At 40.7% G+C, this 27,969-nt stretch overlaps 2 protein-coding genes and 1 pseudogene across 4 annotated transcripts in view; 2 read left to right on the top strand and 1 right to left on the bottom strand.

Moving 5' to 3' along the window:
* Positions 1–27,969, top strand: part of SIK3 (SIK family kinase 3) — a 287,717-nt gene that overhangs the window by 24,013 nt on the left and 235,735 nt on the right. The window lies entirely within an intron of this gene.
* LOC139019211 (U6 spliceosomal RNA) lies at positions 738–833 on the top strand (annotated as a pseudogene).
* On the bottom strand, positions 18,872–19,444 carry LOC139017539 (large ribosomal subunit protein eL24-like). The gene has a single exon (XM_070426106.1). The coding sequence runs from the start codon at positions 19,407–19,409 to the stop codon at positions 18,936–18,938; it is 474 nt and encodes a 157-aa protein (XP_070282207.1). The 5' UTR covers positions 19,410–19,444; the 3' UTR covers positions 18,872–18,935.

Here is a 27,969-nt window from a genome sequence, read left to right as displayed (position 1 = left end):
CAAGCAAGCCTCCCTGTTCGCTTCAGTGCATGGCTGCCGGCCGCCATCTTGGTTGGCAGTTAATTTGCATATCTCAGTGATTAGCCAATGGGAAGGGTAGGGGCCGTATGGCTAATTACCATGTTTCTCTTTTATTAGATAGGATAATATATTTAAGGTATATTTGGAAGGCTAGCCTTAAACATTCTTAAGTTTATTATACCAGTTTGTAATCTTCTTTGTTAAAACTTGCTATCCCTTAAAAACACTCATTTAACTTGCTGATTGAACATTTAATTCATTCTGAGAGTCAGCCTGCAAAGTAGAAATGATTTTGAGGTGTGACTTGCTGGCAGGTTTTTCTAGGATATGATGTAACTTAGTTCCAGCATTCTAAGTGTCTTTTTAAAAAGTCTCATTTTATAGTCTTGGTATCTCTAGACAAACAACATTTTTCTCAGAGTCTTTTAATGCAGAATACACAGGGAGGGTAGGTGGAAGAAAAGGCATCAAGAAATTGCAGTGGGTGCTTGCTTCAGCAGCACATGTTCTAAAATGGAACCATACAGCCTGGCTGGTGGTGTTCAGCTGTTGAGCATCGTCCCATGCACCAAGAGATTGCCTGCTTGATTCTTGGTCAGTGTACATGCTCCAATTTTGGGCTCAATCCCTAGTGGGGGGCATGTAGGAGGCAGCCGATCTATCTATCTCTCTTCCTCTCTCTCTTCCCTCTCTATCTAAAAATCAGTAAAAACATATTTTAAAAAAAGGATAAAATTGGAACGATACAGAGAAGATTAGCATGGGCCCTGTGCAAGGATGACATGTGAATTCGGGAGTGGTCCTTATTTTAGGCTGGCCCTTCAGGGAGCCTGTCTGTTCTTGTTAACAGTAAGAATCCTGTGTTCCCACTTCAGTGACACCTGAATTGTTTGTTTTTAAATTGTCTTTAAGGAGGAAGGGCCCCATTGAGGGGTAAACTTGTAATAAATTGGAATTTCAGATAAACATTATGTACTTGTGTTTATTAAAGAAGAAAACAAAAAGAAATTGTGTTGGCACCCAGCTGACATCAAAGCAGATAGGGGAAGAGATATAGTGTTATGAGGACCTCCCCTTAGTGACCTTGATTTCTCACCTGGTGCTAGACATGTTGCTTTTCTGTGGCATGCAGTGTTAGATCAGTTCATTGGCTATGACTTGGGGAAGTTTGCTAAGTAATCATTTTCTTTTTCTATAGTGCGGCCCCCCTTTCTCTGTAAAACATAAGAAGTTCTTATGTCTGAAATAGAGCATTTTCTGTCATGTCTTTCTTATGCAGGAACTAACTTTAGGGTCTTGTGAGTATAAGAGAAGTTTAAATTAGAGAAATTTACTATCTGGGGAACAGAACTAATGAAGCAAGGCAGTCCTGTTGTGATAAAATGCTTTTTTTTCAATTGACATTAGAGTGCTTCTAATTTTCAGATGATTACTCATTTAAAAAGAGATAAAAGCAACGGTTTTGTCCAGCTCTTCCAGATTTTCCTTAATAAGCCTAACCGTGGATTTTAGAGGATTAAAGTAGAACAGTGCTCCAAAGGGTTTGTTTGGGCCCCTAGAGGGGTTTTGTGTGACAGGACTAGTTGACCTACGTAATTCTTCATTTTGCAGGTTTTGTGTTGGTGGAAAATGGGTTTACTTTCCTTTTAGTTGTATTCTTTCTTTTTCTCAAAGCTAGTCTTAACTGAGAGATTTTTAGGTACTTAACTGCCCACACGCTAATTAGCAGCTTGTTAGTAGATGTTATCTCATGTTGATCAGTTACTCTTGAGATTTACTGTGCTTGCAAAACACCTGTCTGCATTTGAGTTTTGCTAGGTGGTTGACTTTTGTGTTTGAGGATTTGCTCCAAAGAAAGCAAATAGTTGTTGGAAAAAGAGAACTGGTAAGTCAGCAAGTTTCTATATGCTTTTATTGAAGAGATTTCTCACTTAGAAAGCTTTTGTAGGTTTGACCTTTTTGCACTATAGTGACCCAGCATTTCATTATGAATTCCATTGAGGTTTTGGAGCTTTGTGCCAGAAAGCAAGAACCAAAGTTGAATGTGAAAGGAATATTCAGAGGATGAAGTTCATAGTAACAAAGTACCACTTCATAGGGTTGGTCCAAAAATAACCTGCTTGCCATCAGAGAACAAGAATGGAGGTAGCACTTGTTTTGAGCTGTTTTAGGTCCTGTTATGTCATTCTAGCATGATGCAAGTCATGTATGTTTAAGGTCATATTTTAAATGCATATTTAAATGCAGGTTGGGGAGAATGTTGCTTTGGTAAATTTTACTTACCCCGTGAAAGAGTTATTTTTCAAGGTTTAAAGATCTGAAGGGATACTTTTCTGCCAGATTGGAGGAAATTAACATAATTTACTCTTCTTTAAAGATGGGAATGGTCTGTAATATAGCTGTCTAATCGCTGAGATTCAGATGACTGATTTGTTGAGATTCAGGTAAGTGATTTACTTGGGTCCTGTGCTGAATCTTGCATGATTAAGAGGCAGAACTCAGCCTTTGGTTCAGAAAAGTTAGAATTGGAATGGATCTCTGGACGGGCCCTGGAGGCAGGAAATGTTACAGTTCAGAAGGCCCTTCTAAAGGCTTGCATTAGACCTTGAAGATAATAAGTTTCAATGAGTTTACAAATAACATTGAGTGTGAAATGCATAGCACATAGACACATAAATAGCAAGTCAGGAAGTATAACTAGAAGGAAAAATTAGCTCTAGTCTCTTGATGGCATGAGATCATGGAAGGAAACATTGTTAGTTTTTAGATTGATTGGAATAAAAAAATCTTAATCCAGGGACTAAGATTTTTAAAAATGTGAGGATATTGAAGAAAGGTGCTCGATTTGGGTGAAAATAGCTATTTATAGTTGTCACACATCAATTTTGTTAAACTCCTTTATATAGAATATTTTGTCTTATGGCATATTTCAGTTTCTATTTAGGTTTAAAATTTGTTTTCATGGATTATTTGCAAGTTAGTAGGTTGTCTGATTTCTATAAAAGAAAACTTTATTTTCTTAATGAGATGCATTATTTAGTGCTTTTCCTTTTTATTGTTTTAAATAGCACATTGTTAAAATGCAAAATTTAGTCTTCATGTTTTTTCCTTTTTTAATGTACTAAAGTAGTTTGGGATTTATCAGCAGGTCAAGTCAAGTCACATTCCATTTTATGTTGGGTAAGGATCACTAGAGACAAATTATTTTCTATGGGATCGATTCCTAACAATTTTCTAGCATAATATTTTTAGTAATTAAAAGTTAAATGCAGTTCAGATATATTACTTAACTTTAAGTTATACTTTGAGTGTTTTAAGAGAACTCAATTTATGAGCCATTTGGTTACTAATTACTCTGCCTTTTTTGTAGAAAGAACTTAAGTTGAAGTTGTTTTATTAAGGTGCCTTTTTCAGAAGGGACTACTTTAGGTCTAAGAATTGAAAAATCAAGATCTGAGTAGCAGCCGATAATTATAACGTCTAAAGTCTGATAAGATAGCATGCTAAATTGTATTGTTATCCTAATTTGTGGCAGTGCTTCTCAGTAGAGAAGAAATGTGAGCTATGGGCAAATACAAAACTACCAGTGAAGGTAAAATGCCTTGTAGATGAATTGGAGAAATGGTGAACTAGTCTTTGTTTCCTAATATTGAGAGTCAGCATATCTCAGAGAATATGGAAAAAGGAGTTAAGAATGGGAGGCAATAAATAGTATGCTGTTTTTATTTAAAATATATTTGAGATAATTATAAAGTTATAGATTATATGATTTTTGGTGTTTCTTTGTTGAAGTATGTTATAAATTGGATAAAACAAGTACTCTAAGTTGTTTTTAAAAATTTCTTAGTTACTGACAAATTACACTTGAGAATAAGCTTAAGTCTCAACACAGGAATGATTCCAACATTAAAAAGACTGAAGGATTTTTGACCTTAGTATTGAGCCTGTTTACTCTTGACTAATCTCTCTATGAATTCTTAATGCTGTACACTTACAGGCCCATTTTTCCTAGATCTTTATGATATTATGCTAATTGGCAAGTTAAAAAGTTATCAGTCTGTCCTAACCAGTTTGGCTCAGTGGATAGAGTGTCGGCCTGCGGACTGAAAGGTCCCAGGTTTGATTCTGGCCAAGGGCATGTACCTTGGTTGCGGGCACATCCCCAGTCAGAGGTGTGCAGGAGGCAGCTGATCGGTGTTTCTCTCTCATCGATGTTTCTAACTCTTTATCCCCCTCCCTTCCTCTCTGTGAAAAATCAATAAAATATATTTTAAAAAAAAGTTATCAGTCTACCTGAAGAGCAATTTTTTTTCTGACTGAATATGACACGTAGAGTGGACAATTTTTAACATTACTAATATGATTTGTCTTTCTTTTTTAAGACAAGGAATTTCACTAAGAACTTAAAACCTAGGTATGCTCACCTTCTGATAATTTCTTTTTACTCACATCTTTATTGGTAAATCAGGCCAGAGAGATTGTTTACCTCTTGAAAAACAGAAACTAGGTCCGACAGTTTGTTTTAGTTGCAAGTATCCTGGCAGGTGAATTTCAGTTGAGCTGAGGATGCTGCCATACTTAGTGGTTCTGAGCATGGGTGCTCTAGAAATCAAGATTTGTGCCTTTTACATATATGATATCAGGTAATGAATCTCTTCTTTCCTTTGTGGGGGAATTACCTCATTAATTTATGATTTCATTTGAGTTATGATTACATCTTCTGAGGTACTGATTATTTTATTTTATTTTTTAAAGTCTTTATTGTTGAGAGTATTACAGATGTCCAAATCTACCCCCTCCCATTGTTCTCCTCTACCTGGTTCCCACCCTACCCCAGGCCTTTGCCACCCCATTGTCTGTGTCCATAGGTAACACATACATCCATACAAGATTTTTGTTTAATCTCTTCCTGCCCCCCCCACCCTCCTTCCCTCTGAGAATCACCAGTCTGCTCCATTTGCATGCCTCTGATTCTATTTTATTCACCAGTTTATTTTATTCATTGGATTTCTTATTCATTTATTTTGATTTTTAGATTCAATTGTTGATAGGTATGTATTTGTTGCCATTTTGTTGTTCATATTTTTGATCTTTTTCTTCTTCTTCCTCTTCTTAAAGAATGCCCTTTAACAGTTCATATAATACTGGTTTGGTGGTGATGAACTCCTTTAGCTTTTTCTTGTCTGTGAAGCTCTTTATCTGACCTTCAATTCTAAATGATAGCTTTGCTGGCTAATCTTGCTTGTAGGTCCTTGCTGTTCATCGCTTTGAATATTTCTTGCCACTCACTTCTGGCCTGCATAGTTTCTGTTCAGAAATCAGCTGACAATCATGTGGGCATTTCCTTGTAGGTAGCTAACTGCTTTTTCTCTTGCTGCTTTTAAGATTCTCTCTATGTTTAACCCTTGGCATTTTAATTATGATGTGTCTTGGTGTGGGCCTCTTTGGGTTCCTCTTGTTTGGGAGTCTCTGTGTTTTCTGGACTTACATGTCTACTAGAGGCCTGAGGCATGAAAATTTATGCACTGGAGGGGGTGTTCCTCAGCCTGGCCTGCCCCCTCTCACAGTCCGGGAGCCCTCAGGGGTGGGAGGCAACGTCCCATCACACCTCTGCTGCTACCACTGCTGGCAGCGCAAGCCTCGGCCGGCCCTGGTTACCTGCGCCTCAGGCCGGCCCTGGGTGGCTGGGGTGCTGAGGGCACTGGGCGCCGCCATCTTTGAGGGTGGGGCAGTCAATTAGCATATTCCCTCCTTATTGGCTGTGGGCGCTGCCATCTTTGAGGGTGGGGCAGTCAATTAGCATATTCCCTCCTTATTGGCTGTGGGCACCACCATCTTTGCGACAGCGTGAGGGTAATTAGCATATTCCCTCTTTATTAGATAGGATTGATTTAACTAGGTAGGGGAAGTTTTCTGTCATGATTTCTTCAGATAGGTTTCAATATCTTGCTCTCTCTCTTCTCCTTCTGGCACCCCCATAAGGCGAATGTTGGTACACTTGAAGTTGACCCAAGGGCTCCTTACACTATCTTCATATTTTTGGATTCTTTTTTCTTTTTGCTCTTCTTGTTGGATGTTTTTTGCTTCCTCATATTTCAAATCATTGATTTGATTCTCAGAATCCTCTACTGTATTGTTGAATCCCTGTATATTATTCTTTATTTCAGTCAGTGTATGCTTAATTTTGGACTGGTCCTTTTCCATTTTTTTGGCATTCTCAGTAAGATTCTTGAAAGTCTTACTAAGTCCCTTGGAGGTTTCTAGAAGATTCTCGAGTAACCTTATAACTGTGGTTTCGAACTCTATTCCAGTAGTTTGCTTTCTTCCATTTCTGACATGTTTCTTTGTCTCATTTTGGCTGCTTCCCTGTGTTGGTTTCTATTTACTGGGTAGAGCTGCTATGTCTCCTTGAGTTGGTAGAGTGGCTTTGTATAGTAGGTGTCCTATAGGGCCTAGTGGCTCAGCTTCCCCAGTTACCTGAGCTGGGCACTGTGCACAGTCTTCTTGTAGTTGAGACTTGATTGCTGCTGGCATCACTGGGAAGAATTGACCTCTAGGCCAATTGACTGTGAGGACCAGCTCTGACTTCAGTGGAAGAGCTGCTGTGCAGAAGACACCTCTATGGAGCAGGACTTGCTTCATGGGGGATTGGTGTTCACTGAGTCTGCCCCTTGAGTTGTGTCTCTTGTGGATGTGTAGAGTTGTAATCTGGTATGGTATGAAACTGTCCACCGGTTGCACTGACTCTTCGGTTTCCAGGGAGGTGCAAAGTCAACCACTTCCTGAGGCCACCCAGCAGGAGCTACAGAGAGATCTGCAGATTCCTCCTAATTGTATTGGGTTTAGAAGTGCCCAGGCGAGGTCCAGTTGTGAAGCAAGACAAGCTGGTGATAGTGCCGTGTCTTTTGCCTTTTATTGATAGGTTTGAGGCATGCTGACCCAGCTGCAGCTTGCTTGAGAGATTTTAGCAAAGTCTGAAGCCTAAGCCAGGACAGGCCATTCATATGGAAAAGCTGTTTCAAACAACTTGGGTGGGGATGTAGATAGGATCGGGTGGGGTCTCAGGGAATCACCAGGGCAGAGCAAACAGTGTGTTCCAAAGTGATGGGGACTCAGATACAGTTGCCAGTCGGCCCTGGGTCTGGGGAGGTCTTGGCATAGGAACAGTGATCTCTGCCTCCTCCGATAGAAAGCTGCCCCCGGGTTCCTGCCCCAATGCCAGACAATCCAGTTCCTCCTGTATGTGTCAGGGTCCCCCAGTACCTCCTGGTGCTGGAACTCAGAGGAAGCAAGTCCGAATACGTTTGTGCACTGGCCCTTTAAGAGGGACACCTGATTCTCCTGCAGCCTCCTTGTCCCACGGCCATAATCCCCGCCGGTTTTTACAGCCTGAAGTTACAGGGACTTCTCTTCCCAGCTCCGGGAACCTAGGTGGGGGCAGGGGTCTGGGACCCCTTGCTCCTCACGGGTGGCCTCCACAGAGATGATCTTCCTCTGGATTGAAAGAACAGCCTACATGAGTGCTGGACCAGATGGTTTTGCGCCTCCGCTCCTCCTACCAATCTCGGTGTGCTTCTTCTTTTCTCTCCCAGCTGTAGGACTTCCATTCAGCCAGCTTTCAGGCAGTTCTGAATGATGGTTCTGTACTTTAGTTGTAATTTTGATGTGGTTTTGGGAGGTGACGAGTACCAGCATTTACCTACGCTGCCATCTTGGTTCTGGGCACTGATTATTTTAGCTTAAAGTTGTTTGAGTTGCAGTTTTAGGGAAAGGGGAGGTTGGGTTTATGCCAACAACTGGCAGTTTTTATCACTAATAAATTTGGGTCTAATGAAGTAACGATAAATTAGTATTAGGTAAATCTACATGTAATACATTTTATTAAGTTTAAGTAATAAAAAACCCTCCAAGTAGTTATATAATTCATTTTAGCAGCTGAAAATTTCTACGTGTATTATAAGAAACCAGTAAAGCTAATTTCCAATTCATCTAGAGCAAAATGATTTAATCTTCTAATTTCAGTACTTCATGTGCTTGCGGTATACTAGTATAAGATCTGAAAATGATCTTTTCTCATTGTTTTATTTTTCAGTCATTTACTTCCAGTAGTTTCCAAAGGGGTTGAGGGAATTAACGTGGTACCTATACAAGGTTTTTGCTGTGTTTCCGAACCACTTTTTTGGAAAAAGCCTCCATTGGCAGTCTTCTTGAGGGCATGTACTTTCTCCACATTTAGTGATTTGGGGGCTGAAGCTTGTGTTTAGTCAGAGGTGACCATTTTTTCCCCAGTTTAATGACCCAGAAATGATTCAGAATTGAAACTGAAGTGAATATGGAATTACTTTGCAGTGACTCTTCAACCAGTTGCTGTCTGTTACTGGTAGGCGTATTTTGTTCATGTGGTGCTAAATTTCTTGTCTAGTTTAGACATTTTACATTTGAAATAAGGTTGGAACTACCTTTGAACAGAGGGCCACTAGAAATTGAATATAGTGGCCCATTTGGGGATGACAAAAGTTGGCATATTTTTACTTAAAGAATTCTTAGGAGAATTTCTATAATGTGAGGATATATTTTCCAAATGTCAAGATTTTGAGGTTAAGTAATTGTTGGGAAAACCAAGAAGCTTGTGATTCTTACTGAAAGTGTTAGCTATTTAAGGTAAAACTATCATTCAGAAAAATTTTTTAAAATAATCTATGAACATGGGATATTTTTCCATTTTGTTGTGTCTTTTTCAATCTCTTTTAATAATGCTTTGTAATTTTCAATATATAGGTCTTTCACATTCTTTGTTAAGTTTATTCCTAGGTATTTTATTATTTTGGTTGCTATTGCAAAAGGAATTGTTTTTTTCCATTTCTTTTTCTGAACTTTTGTTGTTGGTATAGAGAAAGGCAATGGATTTTTGCACATAGGTTTCGTATCCTGCAACTTGACTGTATTTGTTTATTGTTTCTAGTAGTTTTTTGGTGGCATCTTTAGGGTTTTCTATATATAGGATCATGTCATCCGCAAAAAGTGACAGATTGACTTCTTTCTTCCCTATTTGGATGACTTTTATTTCTTTCTCTTGCCTTATTGCTCTGGCTAGGACTTCCAGTACTATCCTATATAATAAAAGCCTAATATGCAAATAGACCAGACAGTGGAATGACCGTTGGAATAACTGGTCGCTGTGATGTGCACTGACTACCAGGGGGTAGACGCTCAACGCAGGAGCTTCCCTCAGCCCGTAGGCCCCAGGCCAGGCAAGGTGGGTGCCAGCAGTAGCCCCCTGATCACCCCGCCGGTCGTCCCACAGATCGGCCCAGATCACCAGCCAGGCCTAGGAACCCTCCTAATGCACGAATTTCGTGCATCGGGCCTCTAGTGTTGAATAAGAGTGGTGAGAGTGGACATCCTTGTCTTGTTCCTGATCTTAGGGGAAAAGCTTTGTTTTTCACCATGAGTATAATACTGGCTAGGGTTTATCATATATGACCTTTATTATGTTGAGGTACTTTGCTTCTATTCCTATTTTATTGAGTGTTTTAATCATAAATGGATGTTTATCAAATGCTTATTACCCAAAGCAATATACAGGTTTAATGCAATCCCCATCAAAATGTCAATGTCATTATTTAAAGAAATAGAACAAGAAATCATCAGATCTATATGAAACCTAAAAAGACCCAGAATAGCCAAAGCAATCCTGAAAAAAAAAAGAAAAAAAAAAGAACGAAGCTGGAGGTATCATGCTACCTGACTTCAAATTATACTATAGAGCTATGATAATCAAAACAGCATGGTACTGGCAGAGAAACAGACAGTTTGGTATATGTTCTTCCATACGTTTTTCTGTGCACATGTAAATTTTTGCAGGTAGATTTTGGGGGGTTTATTTTATTTTGTTTAACTGCAGCTTTTGGAACTCAGTCTCTTTGCATCTTGAGTATATAAATGTACTTTGTCTTATTCATGTAAAAGACCTTTAAAAACATCATGTTGTGGTTTTAATCCTTTGTTACATATGGTGTAAGTATTGTTTCTCCACATATCATTTGTCTTAGCTTTTAATTTTTGTTATATCTTTTGTCATATAAGAGGTTTGTTTTTTCTTTAAAATTATCATTCCAATATGACTTCGGTTGTTTATGGTATGCTTAGGAAAATTGGTCCTCACCAAAACATTAAAAATATTTTATATTTTCTTCTAGTACTTTGTAAATTTGTTTTTAATATATTGGTTTTTAATTCTCTTGCAATGTATTTTCAGTATAATCTAAGATAAGGGTCTGATCTGAAAAAATTGATAGCCATTTGTCCTAATAGTTTTTATCATTTACCTACTTACTTGAAATGGTCTTGTTAACATGTACTTCTTAATAAAGGGTATTTATTTGTGCTTGTTCTACATGTTTTAATTACTGTTACTTTAGAGTATGTTTCAAAATTTCATTAACTATTACAATCAACGCAGTCTCTTTCTAAAAGCATACTATTATAATCATCAGCAAATAATAATTTGGACTCTTCCAGTATTTATGCTCTTTTTTTTATTATATAGGATTTTATTTTGGGTGCTCTATACAGTTCATAAGAATAGACTTCCTCTTCAAGGCATGTCCATGTCTTCCAAGACCCTCCAGGAGCTTAAGCAGGGAGGTATGGCCGGCCCTCTCATATGTATGCTCCTTTTTTAGTGACAGTGTTGAAGAGTAGCTTTGTTGATAATACCACTTGATACAGTGCACACAGAAATTACCTGGGGGGGTCTTATAAAAATGCAGATTCTGTAGTTGGCCCTGAGAATTTGCATTTTTAAAAAAAATATATTTTATTGATTTTTTACAGAGAGGAAGGAGAGGGATAGAGAGCCAGAAACATCGATGAGTGAGAAACATCAATCAGCTGCCTCCTGCACACTCCCTACTGGGTATGTGCCCGCATCCAAGGTACATGCCCTTGACCAGAATCGAACCCAGGACCCTTGAGTCTGCAGGCCGACACTCTATCCATTGAGCCAAACCGGTCAGGGCAGTGTGCATTTTTGACAAGCCCCCAGGTGTTGTTGACTTATAGGCTTATAGACCTTTAAGGCACAGGGAGTGAATATTTATTGAATACTAAATTTGTTCTAGTCACTCTTCTTAGTTCTTTACATGTATGAGCTCATTTAATCTTCTTAGCTCCACAGTGATTATTGTCCCCAATTTACCAGGGAAGAATCTGAGACTTAGCAAAGTTTATACTTTGTCCAAAGTGACACAACCAGTAAGTAGAAAAGCAAGAGCTTGCAACTTTAATCTTTATATTTCCTCTCCAATAGAGGACATCAAATGGTGATGCTTTTAGTTTTTGTTTTAAATTACTATACTTTATTTTTTTGGAGCAGTTTTAGGTTTACAGAAAAATTTATCAGAAAGTATAGATTATTCTCATATACCTCCTTACATCTCCTCTTCTCCCCAGTTTCCCCGAATAATAACATCTTGCATATTGATACATAATTATTAACTAAATTTATGGTTCACATTGGGGGGGGGGGTCCACATTTTATGTTGTACAGTTATATTGGTTTGGAAAAGTGCATAATATCAGGTATATACCGTTATAGGATCTCATAAAATAGTTTCACTGCCTTAGAAACTTACCATCCTCCACCTATTCATCTCCTCCCTCCCCCCAAGCCCTATCACATATGGATCATTTTATTGCCTCCATAATTTTACCTTTTCCAGAATGTCATATAGTTGGAAATATACTAGTACAGTATGTTGCTTTTTCAGGTTGACTTCTTTCACTTAGCAATATGTATTTAAGGTTCCTTCATGTCTTTTTGTGGCTTAATAGCTCATTTATTTTTTTTTTAAGAAAAATAAACAGTTCATAAGTTTTATTTATTTTTATTTTATTGTTTAATTTATTGGATTTTAGAGAGAGAGAGAGAGAAAGAGAAAGAGAAACATTGATTTGTTGTTTAATCACCAGCAAATAATAATTTATTTATGTACCACTTATTCATGTATTCATTAGTTGCTTCTTGTATGTGCCCTGATTGGAGATTGAACCCACAACCTTGGTGTCAGCAAACTGCGGCTCGAGAGCCACATGCGGCTCTTTGGCCCCTTGAGCGTGGCTCTTCCTAAGCCTTAGGAGTACCCTAATAAAGTTAATAACTATATACCTACCTATATAGTTTAAGTTTAAAAACTTTGGCTTTCAAAAGAAATTTCAATCGTACTGTTTTTTTTTTTTTTTTTTTTTAAATATATTTTATTGATTTTTTACAGAGAGGAAGGGAGAGAGATAGAGAGCCAGAAACATCGATGAGAGAGAAACATCGACCAGCTGCCTCCTGCACATCTCCCACTGGAGATGTGCCCGCAACCCAGGTACACGCCCTTGACCAGAATCGAACCCGGGACCCTTCAGTCCGCAGGCCGACACTTTATCCACTGAGCCAAACCGGTTTCGGCTTCAATCGTACTGTTGATATTTGGCTCTGTTGACTAATGAGTTTGCCGACCACTGCTCTAACCAACTGAGCTACCTGGCCAGGGCTCTTTTTTTTTTGGTAATTGAATAATATACCGTAGTCTGGATGTGCCCCAGTTTATTTATCCACTCACCTATTGAAGGACATTTTGATTGCTTCCAAGTTTTGACAGTCATGAATAAGGCTGCTATAAACATCCTGGTATAAATTTTTGTGTAGACCTAAATTTTCAACTCGTGGGTAAATATAGAAGCACTAGAGGCCCGGTGCACAAAAATTTGTGCACTCGGGGGCGGGGGGAGGTCCCCCAGCCCAGCCTGTGCCCTCTCGCAGTCTGGGACCCCTTGGGAGATAACGATCTGCTGGCTTAGGCCTGCTCCCGGGTGGCAGAGGGCAGGTCCAATCCCTAAGTGCAGCCCCTGGTCAGGCTCAGAGCAGGGCCGATTGGGGAGTTGGGGCGCCGCCCCGTCATGCACAGAGCAGGGCGGATCGGGAGGTTGCGATGCCACCCTCAGTCACGCTCATGGTAGGGCCGATTGGGGGGTTGGGGCACCGCCCCCTGTTACACTCAAGGTAGGGTCAATGGGGAGGTTGTGGCGCCACCCCCTGTCACGCACAGAGCAGGGCCAATCAGGGGGTTGGGGCGCTGCCCCCTGTCACTCACAGAGCAGGGCCGATCAGGGGGTTGGGGCGCTGCCCCCTGTCACTCACAGAGCATGGTCCATCAGGGGGGTTGGGGCACTGCCCCCTGTCACTCACAGAGCAGGGCCCATCAGGGGGTTGAGGAGCTCCCCCCTGTCACTCACAGAGTAGGGCCGATAGGGGAGTTGGGGCACCGCCCCCTGCCACACACAGAGCAGGGAAGATCAGGGGGTTGGGGCGCTGCACCCTGTCACACTCAGGGCAGGGCCAATGGGGAGGTTACGGCTCTACCCTGTCACACACAGAGCAAGGCCCGTGGAGGGGGGTTGGGGCGCCACCCTCTATCACCCACAGAGCAGGGCTGATCAGGGGGTTGGGGCACCGCCACTGTCACTCAGGGCAGGGCCGATGGGGAGGTTATGGTTCTACCCTGTCACACACAGAGCAGGGCCTGTGGGGGTGGGGGGTTGGGGCACCGCACCCTGTCACACACAGAGCAGGGCCGATCAGGGGGTTGGTGCGCTGCACCCTGTCACACACAGAGCCGCAGGGCAATCGGGGGATTGGGGAGCTCCCCCCTATCAGGCACAGAGCAGGGCTGATCAGGGGGTTTGGGCGCTGCCCCCTGTCACGCTGATCCCGGTGCTGGGAGGCATATTACCCTTTTACTGTATAGGATAGAGGCCTGGTGCATGGGTAGGGGCCGGCTGGTTTGCCCTGAAGGGTGTCCTGGATCAGGGTGGGGGTCCCCACTGGGGTGCCTGGCCAGGCTGGCTGAGGGGCTGAGGGCTGTTTTCCCGCTGGCAGTTGACTAAAAGCTCCCAACCGCTCCTTGTTTTCTTTTTTATTCTGGGCCAGCTTTAGCTCTGAGGCCTCGCTGCTGAAAACATGGATACAATGTTGCGGTCCCGGGCTGACTGAAAGCCAGTTTTGTTTAGCTTCTTATTTGCAACATAGTAATAGTTGCTTAGAGTTGCAGTTGAGAGTCAGGCAAGTGAGGCGGGGAACGTTGGAGTCCTCCTTCACTGCAGGAAGCAAGCCTCATGTTCGCTTCAAGCTGCCTGGCTGCCGGCCGCCATCTTGGCTGACAGTTAATTTGCATAAGGATACGCTGATTAGCCAATAGCAAGGGTAGCGGTCGTACGCCAATTACCATTTTTCTCTTTTATTAGTGTAGATAAGTGCTCTATCGTAAGTTAAGAATGTTTGGTTTCGTAAGAAATTGTCAAACTTGTCTTCCATAGTGGTTGTGCAATTTTGCATTTCCGCCAGCCAATGAATGATAGTTCCTGTTCCACATTTTTGTCAGCATTTGCTGTTGTCAGCGTTTTGGATTTTTGCTCTTCTAGTAGGTATACAGTGTGGTATCTTGTTTTAATTTGCAATTCCATAAGACATGATGTTGAGCTTCTTTTCACGTGCTTATTTGCTCTCTGTGCGTCTTTGGTGACATTCAGATCTTTTACCCATTTTTAAATTGGGTCTTTTTGTTGAATTTTAAGAGTCCCTTGTATATTTTGGATACCAATCCTTCATTAGAAACATGCTTTGCAAATATTTTCTTTCAGTTTTAGGTTCTGTGCTTTAGTTTTTACTGTTACCGTGATGCTTGCTCTCCAGTGACAAATAATCAAGCTGAGAAAATTTTCTTCTCTATTTGTCTAAGAGCTTTAGTCAGGAAAGTCAAGGAAGTCCTTGAAAATTATTTGGCTAAATGAACAGGTTAAGATTTGTTTTTAGCAAGGCATCTCTGTTTTAATCCAGATACTTAAAAACACATTATTTATGGTGTCTGTCCTCCTCTTGTCAGTAGCAATCTATTCCTGTGACATCTACCCCTGAAATCATAAATTTGGAAATTGCACTCTCTGAACACAGTTTTCTGTCTTGCCAGTTTTGCCATTTGCTGAGGTTCTTCTCAGACCTCACTGAGGCTTCCAGCCCTTTAGATCTTCCCTGCCTTCAAGTCTGTGACATCCTTCCTGGCATCAGTTTATGTCCTGTGGACACTGTGGTTGGTCACTGTCAATGAGTCGGAGTGTCCTCAGTTCCCCTGCTCCTTCTTTCTTCTCTCCCAGTGCCATGCATGTCTCCAGCTGTGGATTAACAATACTGTCCATCTTCTGTGTTCTGCTCTATGGCCTGAGGACATGATTGAATCATTGATTTTCTTACTAATTCATGACTTCTACCCTTGCCTATGCTTGTTACTCTCTTTAGTAGTCTTCTTACTTGTCTGTAGTAGATTTATTTTCTCCTTCAGCAGAATGACTGTTCTTTCTAAATATTTACCCATTTTTGATAAACCCAGGTTTATCTCCCTTCATTACAGAAAACTCCATGTCCCAGGAAAGTGATTTTAAAAAACACACCCAACTGACAAATCCCTTATGTTATTTCTTATGTAATACCTTTTATTACTCAGATAAAGATAAAATTCTTAAAGTTTAACATGCCCTGTTTTCCAGCCTCCTCTCTCCTTTCAGAACCTCACTGGCCTGTTGCAGATCCTTCATATGCCAAGCTTATTCTTAGCATAGGTCTTTGGTTACATTCGTCCCTCTGCTAGACAGTGTTTCTCTTTTGGTGTTTAATTTATATTCATCTTTGGGACTTAACCTCTATGTCACTTTCTCAAAAGAAGCTTTTGCTGACTTTCCATTTGCCTGAAGATAGATTGGATTCCTCGTGAAATAATTAATAGTAATGAGAATAACAGCAACAGCAAACATCTGAGTGTTTATTGTGCGCCAGGCACTGTTCTATGTGATTTATGCATACGGATGTTTTTCAGTGCTCAGAGCAGCCTGTTGGTTAGATAGGTGGGTAAATAAATGGAACCTCTTTTATAAATGAGGGAACTGAAGCGAAGCCACTCAGCCATTTGGTACCAGTGTTGAGATTTGAACCCAGGCGGTCAGGTTCTAAACTGCCGTGCTGTGCTGTAATGGTAATTTTAGTTGTGGAATTTCTGGTTAATGTTCACCTTTCCAGGTTTTTTGAGGTCAGAGATCATACCTGTCTGGTTAATTTTTGATTGTCCACTGTGTAGAACAGAGCCCGCAGTGGGTGGTAGACGGTGGCAGAATATATCAGTCTCCCTCCTCCTTAATGGAGGAGATGGAAGCTTTCAGTGTGATCTTCCTCAGCCTTCTTCCCCTCTGCTCCAAACAGAAGATCCGCTTGATTGAAAGAATAGGCGCCTCTATTTATTTCAAAATTTAACCCCTCTACCTGTTTACCTTCTATGACCTAAAAATAATATGTGCATTTTGTAAGAAAAATGAGTGCAACTGAACATAAAGTAGAAGTCAATGCCAGCCTCCATTTTCTTCCTTCAGTGCCCTTTCTCACTTTCCAGAGGTATCAACTCCTAGCAATTAAATGTCTGCCTGTGTACATGTACAGACTGTATGGATGCTTAAAATACACAAAAGGGAGTGTGTAATTTGCATGCTGTTCATTTTTTTATATTAAAAATTAATTCATGATATTGAACTTTAGTTTTATAAGATGTCACCATTGAGGGAAACTAGATAAAGGGTACATGGGATCTCTGTTTTATTTCTTCCAACTACATATGACTCTACAATTATCTCAAAAAAAAGTTTAATTAAAAAATAAGTTATAGAAATCTTTCCATGCCAGCATATTTCTCTCTTTCTTCTAAACCAGCGGTTCTCAACCTGTGGGTCGCGACCCCTTTGGGGGTCAAACGACCCTTTCACAGGGGTCGCCTAAGACCATCGGAAAACACGTATATAATTACATATTGTTTTTGTGATTAATCACCATGCTTTAATTATGTTCAATTTGTAACAATGAAATTGTTGATCACCACATGAGGAACTGGATTAAAGGGTCGCGGCATTAGGAAGGTTGAGAACCACTGTTCTAAACAGTTCTGTGGGATTCCATTGTATAGTTGTGCATGACTATTTACCTTTCCCCTATTAATGGATTTCTACGTTATTCCCATTTTGACCAGCGCTGCATTCATAGCTTTATACTTGCTTGGGTATGTATACACAGCCACATTTACGAAGAGGTGAAAAGCTCAAAAGATGTGCACATTGGAAATTTTGATAAAAGTTGGCAGGCTGGTCTCCAGACCAGTTTATACTTTCCTCAGCAGGTGGGATGGAGCCTGTCTCTCTGCTTTCACCTGCACGGTTCTGATCCCATTCCTCCGTTTCTTCTTGGGGACTTTAAACAAAATGATTCCTTTTTCCAGGTAGTATATCTCCTCTGATGGCTCTCATCGGTCTGCCCACCCTCTAACAAATCCTCCTTAGTGATACGGCTTTTCTCTAAGTAGTAAGTGCTTTACTTGTGTTTACTTTTTACAACAATCTACGAGGTAGCTGCTATTATTATCCTCTTTTACAGGTAAGGAAATCAGACATAGGGAAGTTAAGTGACTTGCATAAGGGCACCTCGATAGTGAGTAGCTGAATATTAACCCAGTCTGTCTGGCTCAGAGTCTGTGCCCTTGACCACCATGCTCTAAGAAGGGGTTGGGAAGCTACTGCCAGCTGCTCAGATCTGTCCTGTGGCCTGGTTTTTGTATAAACCTGCTAAAATGCTTTTTATGTCTTTAAAGTGTTGTTTAAAAAAAGAAGCAAAAATATGGGACAGTGTGTGATTCACAAAACCTAGAGGAAAGAGTTCACTGACCCTTGCTAGTCACTCTTTTTACCACAAAACTTTTCTACTTCTTCCCCTCCTGTTCTTTCCTACACCATGATAATCTTATACAGGTGGGGCAAACAGTTGTTTGTTTTGAAAATAATACAATAATTAATAAAGAACAATACAAGAATAAACTCTTTGGCCTACTGTAAACTTACTTTTGCCCCACCCTGTATCTGTCCTAGTTACCTAATTTAAACTCTTGTTCCATCTGAGCTCTTTGTATAATTTGACACTAATTACTCTTTTCCTTTAAAAAATTTTCTTTCCTTTATTTTTCCAAACAGAAGTGACTTCTGTTTTTTCTTACTTCACTGACATACTACCTCTACTTCTTAAAGCCCTTGGCCACTCTGTTTCTCTGCCTGCTTTGTGACTAGAGTCTTCTGAATTAAGTCCTTGGAATTCTTTCTCTCAACCTGTCTTCAGCTCCACTTTCTCTTTTCTTCCCTCCTCCAGATGCTTTTGAATCTTATTTCATCACTAGAGGCCCAGTGCATGAAATTTGTGCATGGGTAGGGTCCCTAGGCCTGGCTGGCAATCTGGGCTGATCGGGGCCTTCCAGCTGCTGGCTTGGGCCTGGGCCTCCCTTCCCCGGCTGCTGGCTGCCAGTCGGGGCCTTCCTTCATTCCGTGCTGCCTCCTGGTGGTCAGCGCATGGCATAGCGAGTGATAGAACTCCCAGTCTCCCGGTCAATCTCCTGTGGGGACTCTGCATATTAGCCTTTTATATATATAGACTAGAGGCCCAATGCATGAAATTCGTGCAAGAGTAGGCCTCCTTCCCCCTGCTGCCAGCACTGGCTTCCCTCTGGCACCCTTGACCTGGGCAGGTCCTATGCCACCGCAGTGGGACGGTGGGGAGGGGATGGGCTCCATGACTCACAGTAATCTGCGGCCAGGATGTCTGGAGTCTTGGTGTCTGTGGGTCTGCAGGTCTTTTTTCTGAGTGGTCTTAGGGTCCCAGCTTGTGTCTGAGACTAGATTGGGTGATGGTGAGGCTAGGGTCCTAGTTGTAAGCAGTCCTGCTCTTTTTTTTCTTTTTTTTCTTTTTTTTTTAGTTATAGTCAGGTCTTTATTTAAGAATCTCATCTGCCAACTTAGCATTTTCCACCAACACGGGGAGCAGAAACCTTCACAGGCTTCATAATCTTTTGCTTAGGTGCTGCCTTTGTGGGAGCCTTAGCAGCAGCCATTGCTGTCTTTTTAGATGCTTGCTTAGTCTTTTTTGCTTCTTTGGCAGCCCTGATAGCCTGTTCTCGCTGAGCTTTCCTAACTTCAGGCTTCTGGTTCCTCTTGGCCATTATATCAGCAAGAGATGCACCAGTGATGGCCCTCTGGAATTTGACTGCACGGTGGGTTCTTTTCTTTTGGATTTCTTCCGACTGTCCCTTTTTGTGCTTCCTCCTGTAGAGTACGGTCCAGTTTATCTGCCGAGGGTTCCTCTTGGAGAGGAATGCCGACTCGCATTTTGCAGTAAGAAACTGGAAAACCTTCCCGTCGGTCCTGGCATAGTGCCGCCCGTGTCCGGGGTAGATCTTGTACCCACTGAAGCTGCACAGCTCGACCTTCATGGCTGCAGCCGCCGGAGAGCAGGAAAGAGGGTGAAGAGCAGTCCTGCTCTTCAAGATGGCGTGGTCTCTGTGCCTGCGCTGGCTGCCCTGGAGTGTCTAAACCTTTTTATTTTGAAATAATTATAGATTCACAGGAAATTGTAGAATAATACTGTGTACCTTTCCCCAGCTTCTCCCAACATAAAATTCATTTCAAAACTCCATTTTGAAGAATATTCTGAGTTGTATGATAAAAATTGTTTTTTTTTTTTCTTCTTCCCTCTCTTCTCTTTCCTTCTCTCTCTCTCTCTCTCTCTCTCTCTCTCTCTCTCTCTCTCTCTCTCTCCCCCCCTCTATCCTTCTTTCTGGATTAGATTTGTGGAAGTGGCCAGGAATCATTTGGACTCATGTCTGTGAAACAAATTGGTGGGTGATCAAGTTGGATAGTATGGTGGCTATATGATATTGTAAGATGGATTTTATCTGCCTTTATGAAATGGCCTTGAAAGTAATTTCATAAAGGACCTGTACTCTGAAAACTACAGGACATTGAGAAAAGAGATAGAGGAAGACATAAGCAAATGGAAGAACATATCATGTTCATGGATTGGTAGAATCAACATCATTAAAATGTCCATACTACCCAAAGCAATCTACAGATTCAATGCAATCGCCATTAAAATACCAACGGCATATTTCAAAGATCTAGAACAAACTCTCCAAAAATTCATCTGGAATAAAAAAAAGACCTCGAATAGCTACAGCAATCCTGAGAAAGAAGAACAAAGTTGGAGGGATCACAATACCAGATATCAAGCTGTATTATCAAGCCACAGTTCTCAAAACTCCCTGGTACTGGCACAAGAAGAGACATATAGACCAATGGAACAGAACAGAGAACCCAGAAATCAACCCAAGCCATTATGCTCAATTAATATTTGACAAAGGAGGCAAGAACATACAATGGAGTCAAGACAGTCTCTTCAATAAATGGTGCTGGGATATTTGGTCAGTTACATGCAAAAAAATGAAACTAGACCACCACCTTACACCATACACAAAAACAAACTCAAAATTGGTAAAGGACTTAAATGTAAGATGGGAAAACATAAAAATCCTACAAGACTCCATAGGCAGCAAAATAGCAGACATATGTCGTAGCAGAATCTTTACCAACACAGCTCCTAGGGCAATGGAGACTAAGGAGAAAATAAACGAATGGGACTACATCAAAATAAAAAGTTTTTGCGTAGCAAAATAAACCATCCACAAAACAACAAGAAAGCCCCCTGCGTGGGAGAACATATTTGCCAATGATCCTTCCAATATAGGTTTAATCTCCAAAATTTACAGGGAACTCATACAACTTAACAAAAGGAAGATAAACGACCCAATCAAAAAATGGGCAAAGGACCTAAATAGACATTTTCGAAAGAGGACATTCAGAAAGCCAAGAGACATATGAAAACATGCTCAAAGTCACTAATCATCTGAGAGATGCAAATCAAAATGACAATGTGATACTATCTCATACCTGTCAGAATGGCTATCATCAACAAATCAACAAACAAGTGCTGGTGAGGATGTGGACAAAAAGGAACCCTTGTGTATTGCTGGTGGGAATGCAGACTGGTGCAGCCACTGTGGAAGACAGTATGATGTTTCCTCAAAAATTTAAAAATGGAACTCCCATTTGACCCAGTGATTTCACTTCTAGAACTATATCCCAAGAAACTAGAAACACCAATCAGAAAGGATATATGCACCCCTATGTTCATAGCTGCACAATTCACCATAGCTAAGGTTTGGAAACAGCCTCAGTGCCCATCAGCAGATGAGTGGATTAGAAAACTGTGGTACATCTGCACAGTGGAATACTACGCCGCTATAAAAAAGAAGGAATTTTTACCATTTGCAACAGCATGGATGGAACTGGAGAGCATTATGCTAAGTGAAATAAGCCAGTCAGAGAAAGATAAATATCACATGATCTCACTCATATGTGGGTTATAATGATCAACATAATTTGATGAACAAGAATAGATTCTGAGACAAATGGCAGGGGAGGAGAGGGAGTTCTAGAGCAACTAACGGACTTGTATGCATGCGTATTAGCATAACCAATGGACACGGACACTGGGGCGGTGGGGGCTTGCCTGGGGTGGGAGTGGCTGGGGGTAGGGGGTCGAGTGGGGAAAAAGGAGACATATGTAAAACTTTAGACAATAAATAAAAATTTTTTTAAAAAAACAACCTGTTTGGGGAAAAGTATGGAGATTAAGCATGTGCATATGTGTATACACATGCTCATGCACTCACAGAATTCTAAAATTTGGTTTTCCGTTAGAAAGTATCTAGCTTTCATTTGTAGAAGTTGATACTACACAATAATGGATTTAACTTAAAAAAAAGAAAGTAATTTCAAAAGAGGATTTTCCAAATGTATAATTTCCTTAAGTAATTAAGTGAGGCACGATACTCATTTAAATGTGAATATTCTAGTATAGTCTCAATATTTAATAGCCATACTGTATATTCTTTAAATAAATAAACAAATATATATATATATATATATATATATATATATATATATATATATATATCTTATTGATTTTTTTACAGAAAGGAAGGGGAGAGGGATAGTTAGAAACATCGATGAGAGAGAAACATCGATCAGCTGCCTCCTGCATACCCTACACTGGGGATGTGCCCGCAACCAAGGTACATGCCCCTGACCAGAATTGAACCCAGGACCCCTCAGTCCGCAGGCCAAACCAAACTAGCCAGGGCTATATTCTCTTTTAATGCTTATGTTCTCCTTAGACAACATGTCTGCATAAAATAAGCTAGTTGTTGAAACACACACTGAGTTGTGGGAAAAAAGTTTATTTTACTCATATTCATTTTGTAAAGGAGGTCACAAAGCTTGTAAAGGAAGATTCGATTTTGGAAAATAAAATTTATTTTACAAATTGGAACCCTTAAGCATTGCTGATGGGAATATAAAAGGGTACAGCCACTTTAGAAAACAGTTTGGCAGTTCCCCCAAAGATGAACATACTAGTGGAGTTGCTCTGGCCCAGCTATTCCCCTCCTAGGTATATACCCAAGAAGTTGGAAACATGTTCACACATGTACACATATGTTCATAGTTGCATTGTTCATAATAAATGAAAAGCAAATACAACCCAAATGTCCATCAACTGATGAGTGAGTAAACAAAATGTGGTATTTCCATACAATGGAATACAGTTATCCATAAAGAGAAATGAAGTGCTGGCAATGCAACAATGCGGATAGACCTGGAAAACATGCTTAGCGAGAGGCCAGCAAAAGGCATGTACTGCACGATCCATCTGTCCGAACTGTCCAGAGTAGGCAAAGCTATAGAGACAGGAAGATTAGTGTGCCTGCAGCTGCAAAGCATGAGAGAGGAGTAGGCAAAGCTATAGAGACAGGAAGATTAGTGTGCCTGCAGCTGCAAAGCATGAGAGAGGAGGGATGGAGAGTGACTGCTAATGAGTATAGAATTTCTCTTTGGGACGGTGAAAATCTTCTGGAATTAGACAGAAAATCTTCTGGAATTAGGTAGTTGTACAACCTTCTGAATTTACTAAAAACCACTGAATTACACACATTTTAGAAGGATTAATTTTAAAGTGTGTGCATTATATCTTAAAATTTTGTCCTTCAATTTCCTGTATCAAATTGTGATGTAGTTTGGAGCAGTGCCTGTTTGCTTGGTGTGATGGGGATATATATATGTATATTTTTCATTTTGATTTCCAAGTGAGGCAAAATATATTTGGGGGAAAGGAGAAACATTGTCAGACTAAAGCCTGCTAACTGCTCAGTGCTGTGTAACCTTAGTGGGCAGAGTGAAAGTAGAAGCAAATGAAATAAGGATGGGGTCAAAGTCTCAGATAGATGCCAGACAAATTTATTAGCACACAGAGAAATCAAGTGTTTTAAATAAAGCAGGTTCTGACTTGCTAGATTCGATATCCTAAAGTTTTGCCATTCTGTCTTAGACCTGCATCTCATAGTTCTTTAAAAAAAAATAATGGAAAAAATGTTTTTATTGATTTCAGAGAAAGGGAGGGAAAGGGGGAGAGAGAGAGAATCATTGATCGGCTGCCTCCTGCATGCCCCTCTGCTGGGGATCGAGCCTGCAACCCAGGCCTGTTCCCTTGACCAGAATCGAACCCATGACCGTTCAGTCCGCAGGCCAATGCTCTATCCACTGAGCTAAACCAGCAAGGGCCACAGGTCTTTTAAAATAGATACTGGAAGCTAAAGTCGGCCTCATAATGAAGTTTTAATAGGCCTTATACCTGTAGAATTAAATGTTGTTTTTTTTCAAATTAACTTTTAAAAGGTAAATCTGGGTTTTTATCTAAGTGTCAAAAATAAGATTTTCACAAATGAAATATATACTTATTTTTTCTAGATTTGCATAAAAAGCCTTCCAGTTTTTAATCTGTTTGTTTGTGTTGTAAAAGTAGTTGTAAATATAGAAATGGTTCCAGATAGTAGCAGTCCTGAACCATGGTTCTTTGGCAGACTGAGCTACATGTATGTTTTAAAAATAGATCATACTGTCATATCTGAGTAAGCTTTAATATTATTAAATAAATGTATGAAAGGTGGGAGGAAATAATAAGCTATGTCTAATGGCAGTAACATACCTGTGACTCTTACTGTTTGCCTGGCACTGTTTTACATTCATCATCTATCTCACCTAATCCCAAACAGACAAAGATTTAACCAAAAAACAAAAAATTCAGTTACATGTCTAAAGGTGTATAGGTTGGATAGTTTTAAGAAAATGAATTTCTTGGGTTCTAAACATTCCTTTACACTTTTTCCAGAAACTGACTTGTCCGATGACAACACCAGCATCATCCTTTATCTCCTTTCTTCCCTTTTCTTTAGTTCTAGGTCTTCTTACAGTTGAAAAAGCCTTTGACTCACCTTGAATCTCACCATTGTACATGTCTCTTTGAGGTATAACAAAGAGATTGTTGAAACTTTGGTGTCTGATGTTAAACTGTACTTTATTAAATAAATTTATGTACATCTTATTAAGACTGCATCCCCCAAAACAGAAATTACTTCTTATGTTTAGTTATCAAAATTGGAATCTATTTGCATTGTTTTAATCAATTGAATACTACAAATAACAGTAATAGGAATTTAATCCAAAAGAAATACTTTAAATAAATAAAAAATAATTAATATGCATATTTTGTTAAAGTATGAGAAAATATATTATATTAAAGTAGAATACTCTGAAAGAAAAAACAGAAATGTAATTTCAAAGAAAAAAAATAATATGACATTTCACATAGGAAGATGAAGATCATATATACTCTTATAGTATTTTTGTTTTGTTTTTTTAATTGATTTCAGGAAGGGAGGGAGGGAGGGAGAGGGGAGGGAGAGAGCGCACATGAGTGACAGAGAGAAACATTGATGTGAGAGAAACATTGATAGGTTGCCTCTGACCAGGGATCGAACCCACCACTCCTGGTTGCATGGGATGATGCTCTAACCATCTGAACCACAGGACTACTATGTTCTTTTTTTGTTGCTGTCAACCTTCACCCAAAGATATCTTTCCATTGATTTTTAGAGAGAGTGGAAGGGAGGGGAAGAGACACAGAGAGAGAAACATGGGTGTGAGAAAGACACATCAATTGATTGCCTCCCATGTGAGCCCCAACCAGGGCTGGGTATCGAGCCTGCAACTGAGGTATGTGCCCTTGACCAGAATCGAACCTGGGACCCTTCAGTTTATAGGCTGACACTCTGTGCACTGAGCCAAACTGGCTAGGGCAGGAGTACTCTATTCTTATAGTTTTAAAATGGAGGATGGTGGGTATCAGATTACTGAGTTATTTAGATTTTGTTGGATGCATTTAAATTAGTGATATAATCGTTTCGTTGTTTTTAGATGTCAGTTTTAAATTGGCATTTATTTGACTTCCTTTGCAATGATTTACACTTTTGATGAACAATGTTAGGTATCAACTTAAAAATATTCATGGGGAAAAACCAAGACGGCGGCATAGGTAAACACTGGAGATTGCTGCCTCGCACAACCACTTCAAAAATACAACTAAAAGACATAACGGACATCATCCAGAACCACAGGAAGGCTGGCTGAGTGGAATTTCTACAACTAGAAGGAAAGAGAAAAGCATACCGAGACTCAGAAGAGGTGCGGTGCTGAAGTAAATACAAAGGTGCGGAGGTGCATGCGGAGAGGGCTAGAGGCTGAGGACACGATTGTTTTCTTCAATCGGGAGGGAGTCTCAGGCTCTGAGCTCCAGTTCCGGGCGAGTCTTTGGGGACCCAGACTCACACGGGAGAAACGGGACTGTCTGGCATGGGTCGGAACTTGAGGGCAGCTTTCTCTCGGAGTCACTCTCGGCGATTGCCAGGACCTCTGAAGGCAGGACTGAGAGCAGCCATACTGCTGGCTAGCTCGGTCCGCCCTGTTGATCCCCTGGGACCCCACTCCGCCCAAGCCATGCAGGGAGACTTTTGCATATGAAAGGCCCGGCCCTTTGTAATCTAAAAATAACTGCAGCTGTCCCAAGGCCCCAGGGCAACTTGCATTGCTTTACAACTGGCTTCTGCTGGGTAGCCTCAGGCAAAGGATAGATTAGCACCTCCTTAGATACAAGAGCCAGTGTACCCAGTGGTCAGAGTGGCACCATCCAATTACAACTACTCAGATCTATAACAGACACACTCAGGGGGCAGACTAAGTGAGCACCGTAGCCCCACTGAAGCAAGTCTTGCCCCATAAGGGTGTCTTCAGCAGAGAAGTTCTCCCACTGCAGACACAGCTGATTCTCACAGCCAATTGGCCTGGAGGTCAAATCCTCCCAGCTTTACATACAACAATCAAGGCTTAACTACAACAAGACTGTGCACAAAGCCCACAAGGGGGTGCACCAAGAGTGTCTGCCTGAGGTAATTGGGACACTTAGCACAGAAAGCCACTCTATCGACACAGCGAAGCACAAAAATGCGGAGACAAAGAAACAGGACACAAATGACAGAAATGGAGGAAAGCAAACTGCTGGATATAGAGTTCAAAACCACACTTTTAAGGTCTCTCAAGAACTGTCTAGAAGCCACCGATAAATTTAGTAAGGCCCTCGAAAAGACTAGTGAGACCGCCGATAAATGTAGTGAGATCCTCAAGAAATCTAGTGAGACCCTCGATGTTGTGATAAAGGACCAACTAGAAATTAAGCATACACTGACTGAAATAAAGAATATTATACAGACTCCCAACAGCAGACCAGAGGATCGCAAGAATCAAGTCAAAGATTTGAAATACGAAGAAGCAAAAAACACCCAACCAGAAAAGCAAAATGAAAAAAGAATCCAAAAATACGAAGATAGTGTCAGGAGCCTCTGGGACAGCTTCAAGCGTACCAACATCCGAATTATAGGGGTGCCAGAAGAAGAGAGAGAGCAAGATATTGAAAACCTATTTGAAGAAATAATGACAGAAAACTTCCCCTACCTGGTGAAAGAAATAGACTTCCAAGTCCAGGAAGCACAGAGAACCCCGAACAAAAGGAATCCAAAGAGGACCACACCAAGACACATCATAATTAAAATGCCAAGAGCAAAAGACAAAGAGAGCATCCTAAAAGCAGCAAGAGAAAGAAAGTCAGTTACCTACAAGGGAGTACCCATACGACTATCAGCTGATTTCTCAACAGAAACTTTGCAGGCCAGAAGGGAATGGCAAGAAATATTCACAGTGATGAATAGCAAGAACCTACAACCAAGATTACTTTATCCAGCAAAGCTATCATTCAGAAGTGAAGGTCAGATAAAGAGCTTCACAGATAAGAAAAAGCTAAAGGAGTTCATCACCACCAAACCAGTATTATATGAAATGCTGAAAGGTATCCTTTAAGAAGAGGAAGAAGAAGAAAAAGGTAAAGATACAAATTATGAATAACAAATACACATCTATCAACAAGTGAATCTAAAAATCAAGTGAATAATCTGATGAACAGTATGAACTGGTGATTATAATAGAATCAGGGACATAGAAAGGGAGTGGACTGACTATTCTTTGGGGCGGGGGGGGGGCGAAAGGGTTTGGGGGGTGTGGGAAGAGATTGAACAATAATCGTGCACCTATGGATGAGGACACGGTGGGGAGTGAGGGCGGAGGGTGGGGTGGGAACTGGGTGGAGGGGAGTTATGGGGGGAAAAAAGAGGAACCAATGTAATAATCTGAACAATAAAGATTTAATTAAAAGAAAAAGAAAAAAAATAACTGTATGGTTGGGTCACAACATGGGGAACTGTATTTAAAGAGCCAGAAGGTTGAGAACCACTGAAAGGTCTGCTCCCAAAGAAGAAAGTCTAGTATCTCCACCAACAGAAAGCACTGGGCCAGAATTTAGAGAAAGGACCCTCCAAAACTAGCCTGGCGCATTCCATTGTTAACATATGCATTTCCCTTTAATCTTATTTCCACCTGATTTCTGGGCTCTGGTCCTTCTTAATATCCACCAGCTGGTCACCCTCTGGTCATTCA

Source organism: Myotis yumanensis, unplaced genomic scaffold, assembly GCF_028538775.1.
Source record: "Myotis yumanensis isolate MYYU_CA2020_CCGP unplaced genomic scaffold, mMyoYum1.0.hap1 SCAF_10, whole genome shotgun sequence".
Classification (NCBI taxonomy): Eukaryota; Metazoa; Chordata; class Mammalia; order Chiroptera; family Vespertilionidae; genus Myotis; species Myotis yumanensis.
This window is presented reverse-complemented; position numbering and strand designations above follow the sequence as displayed.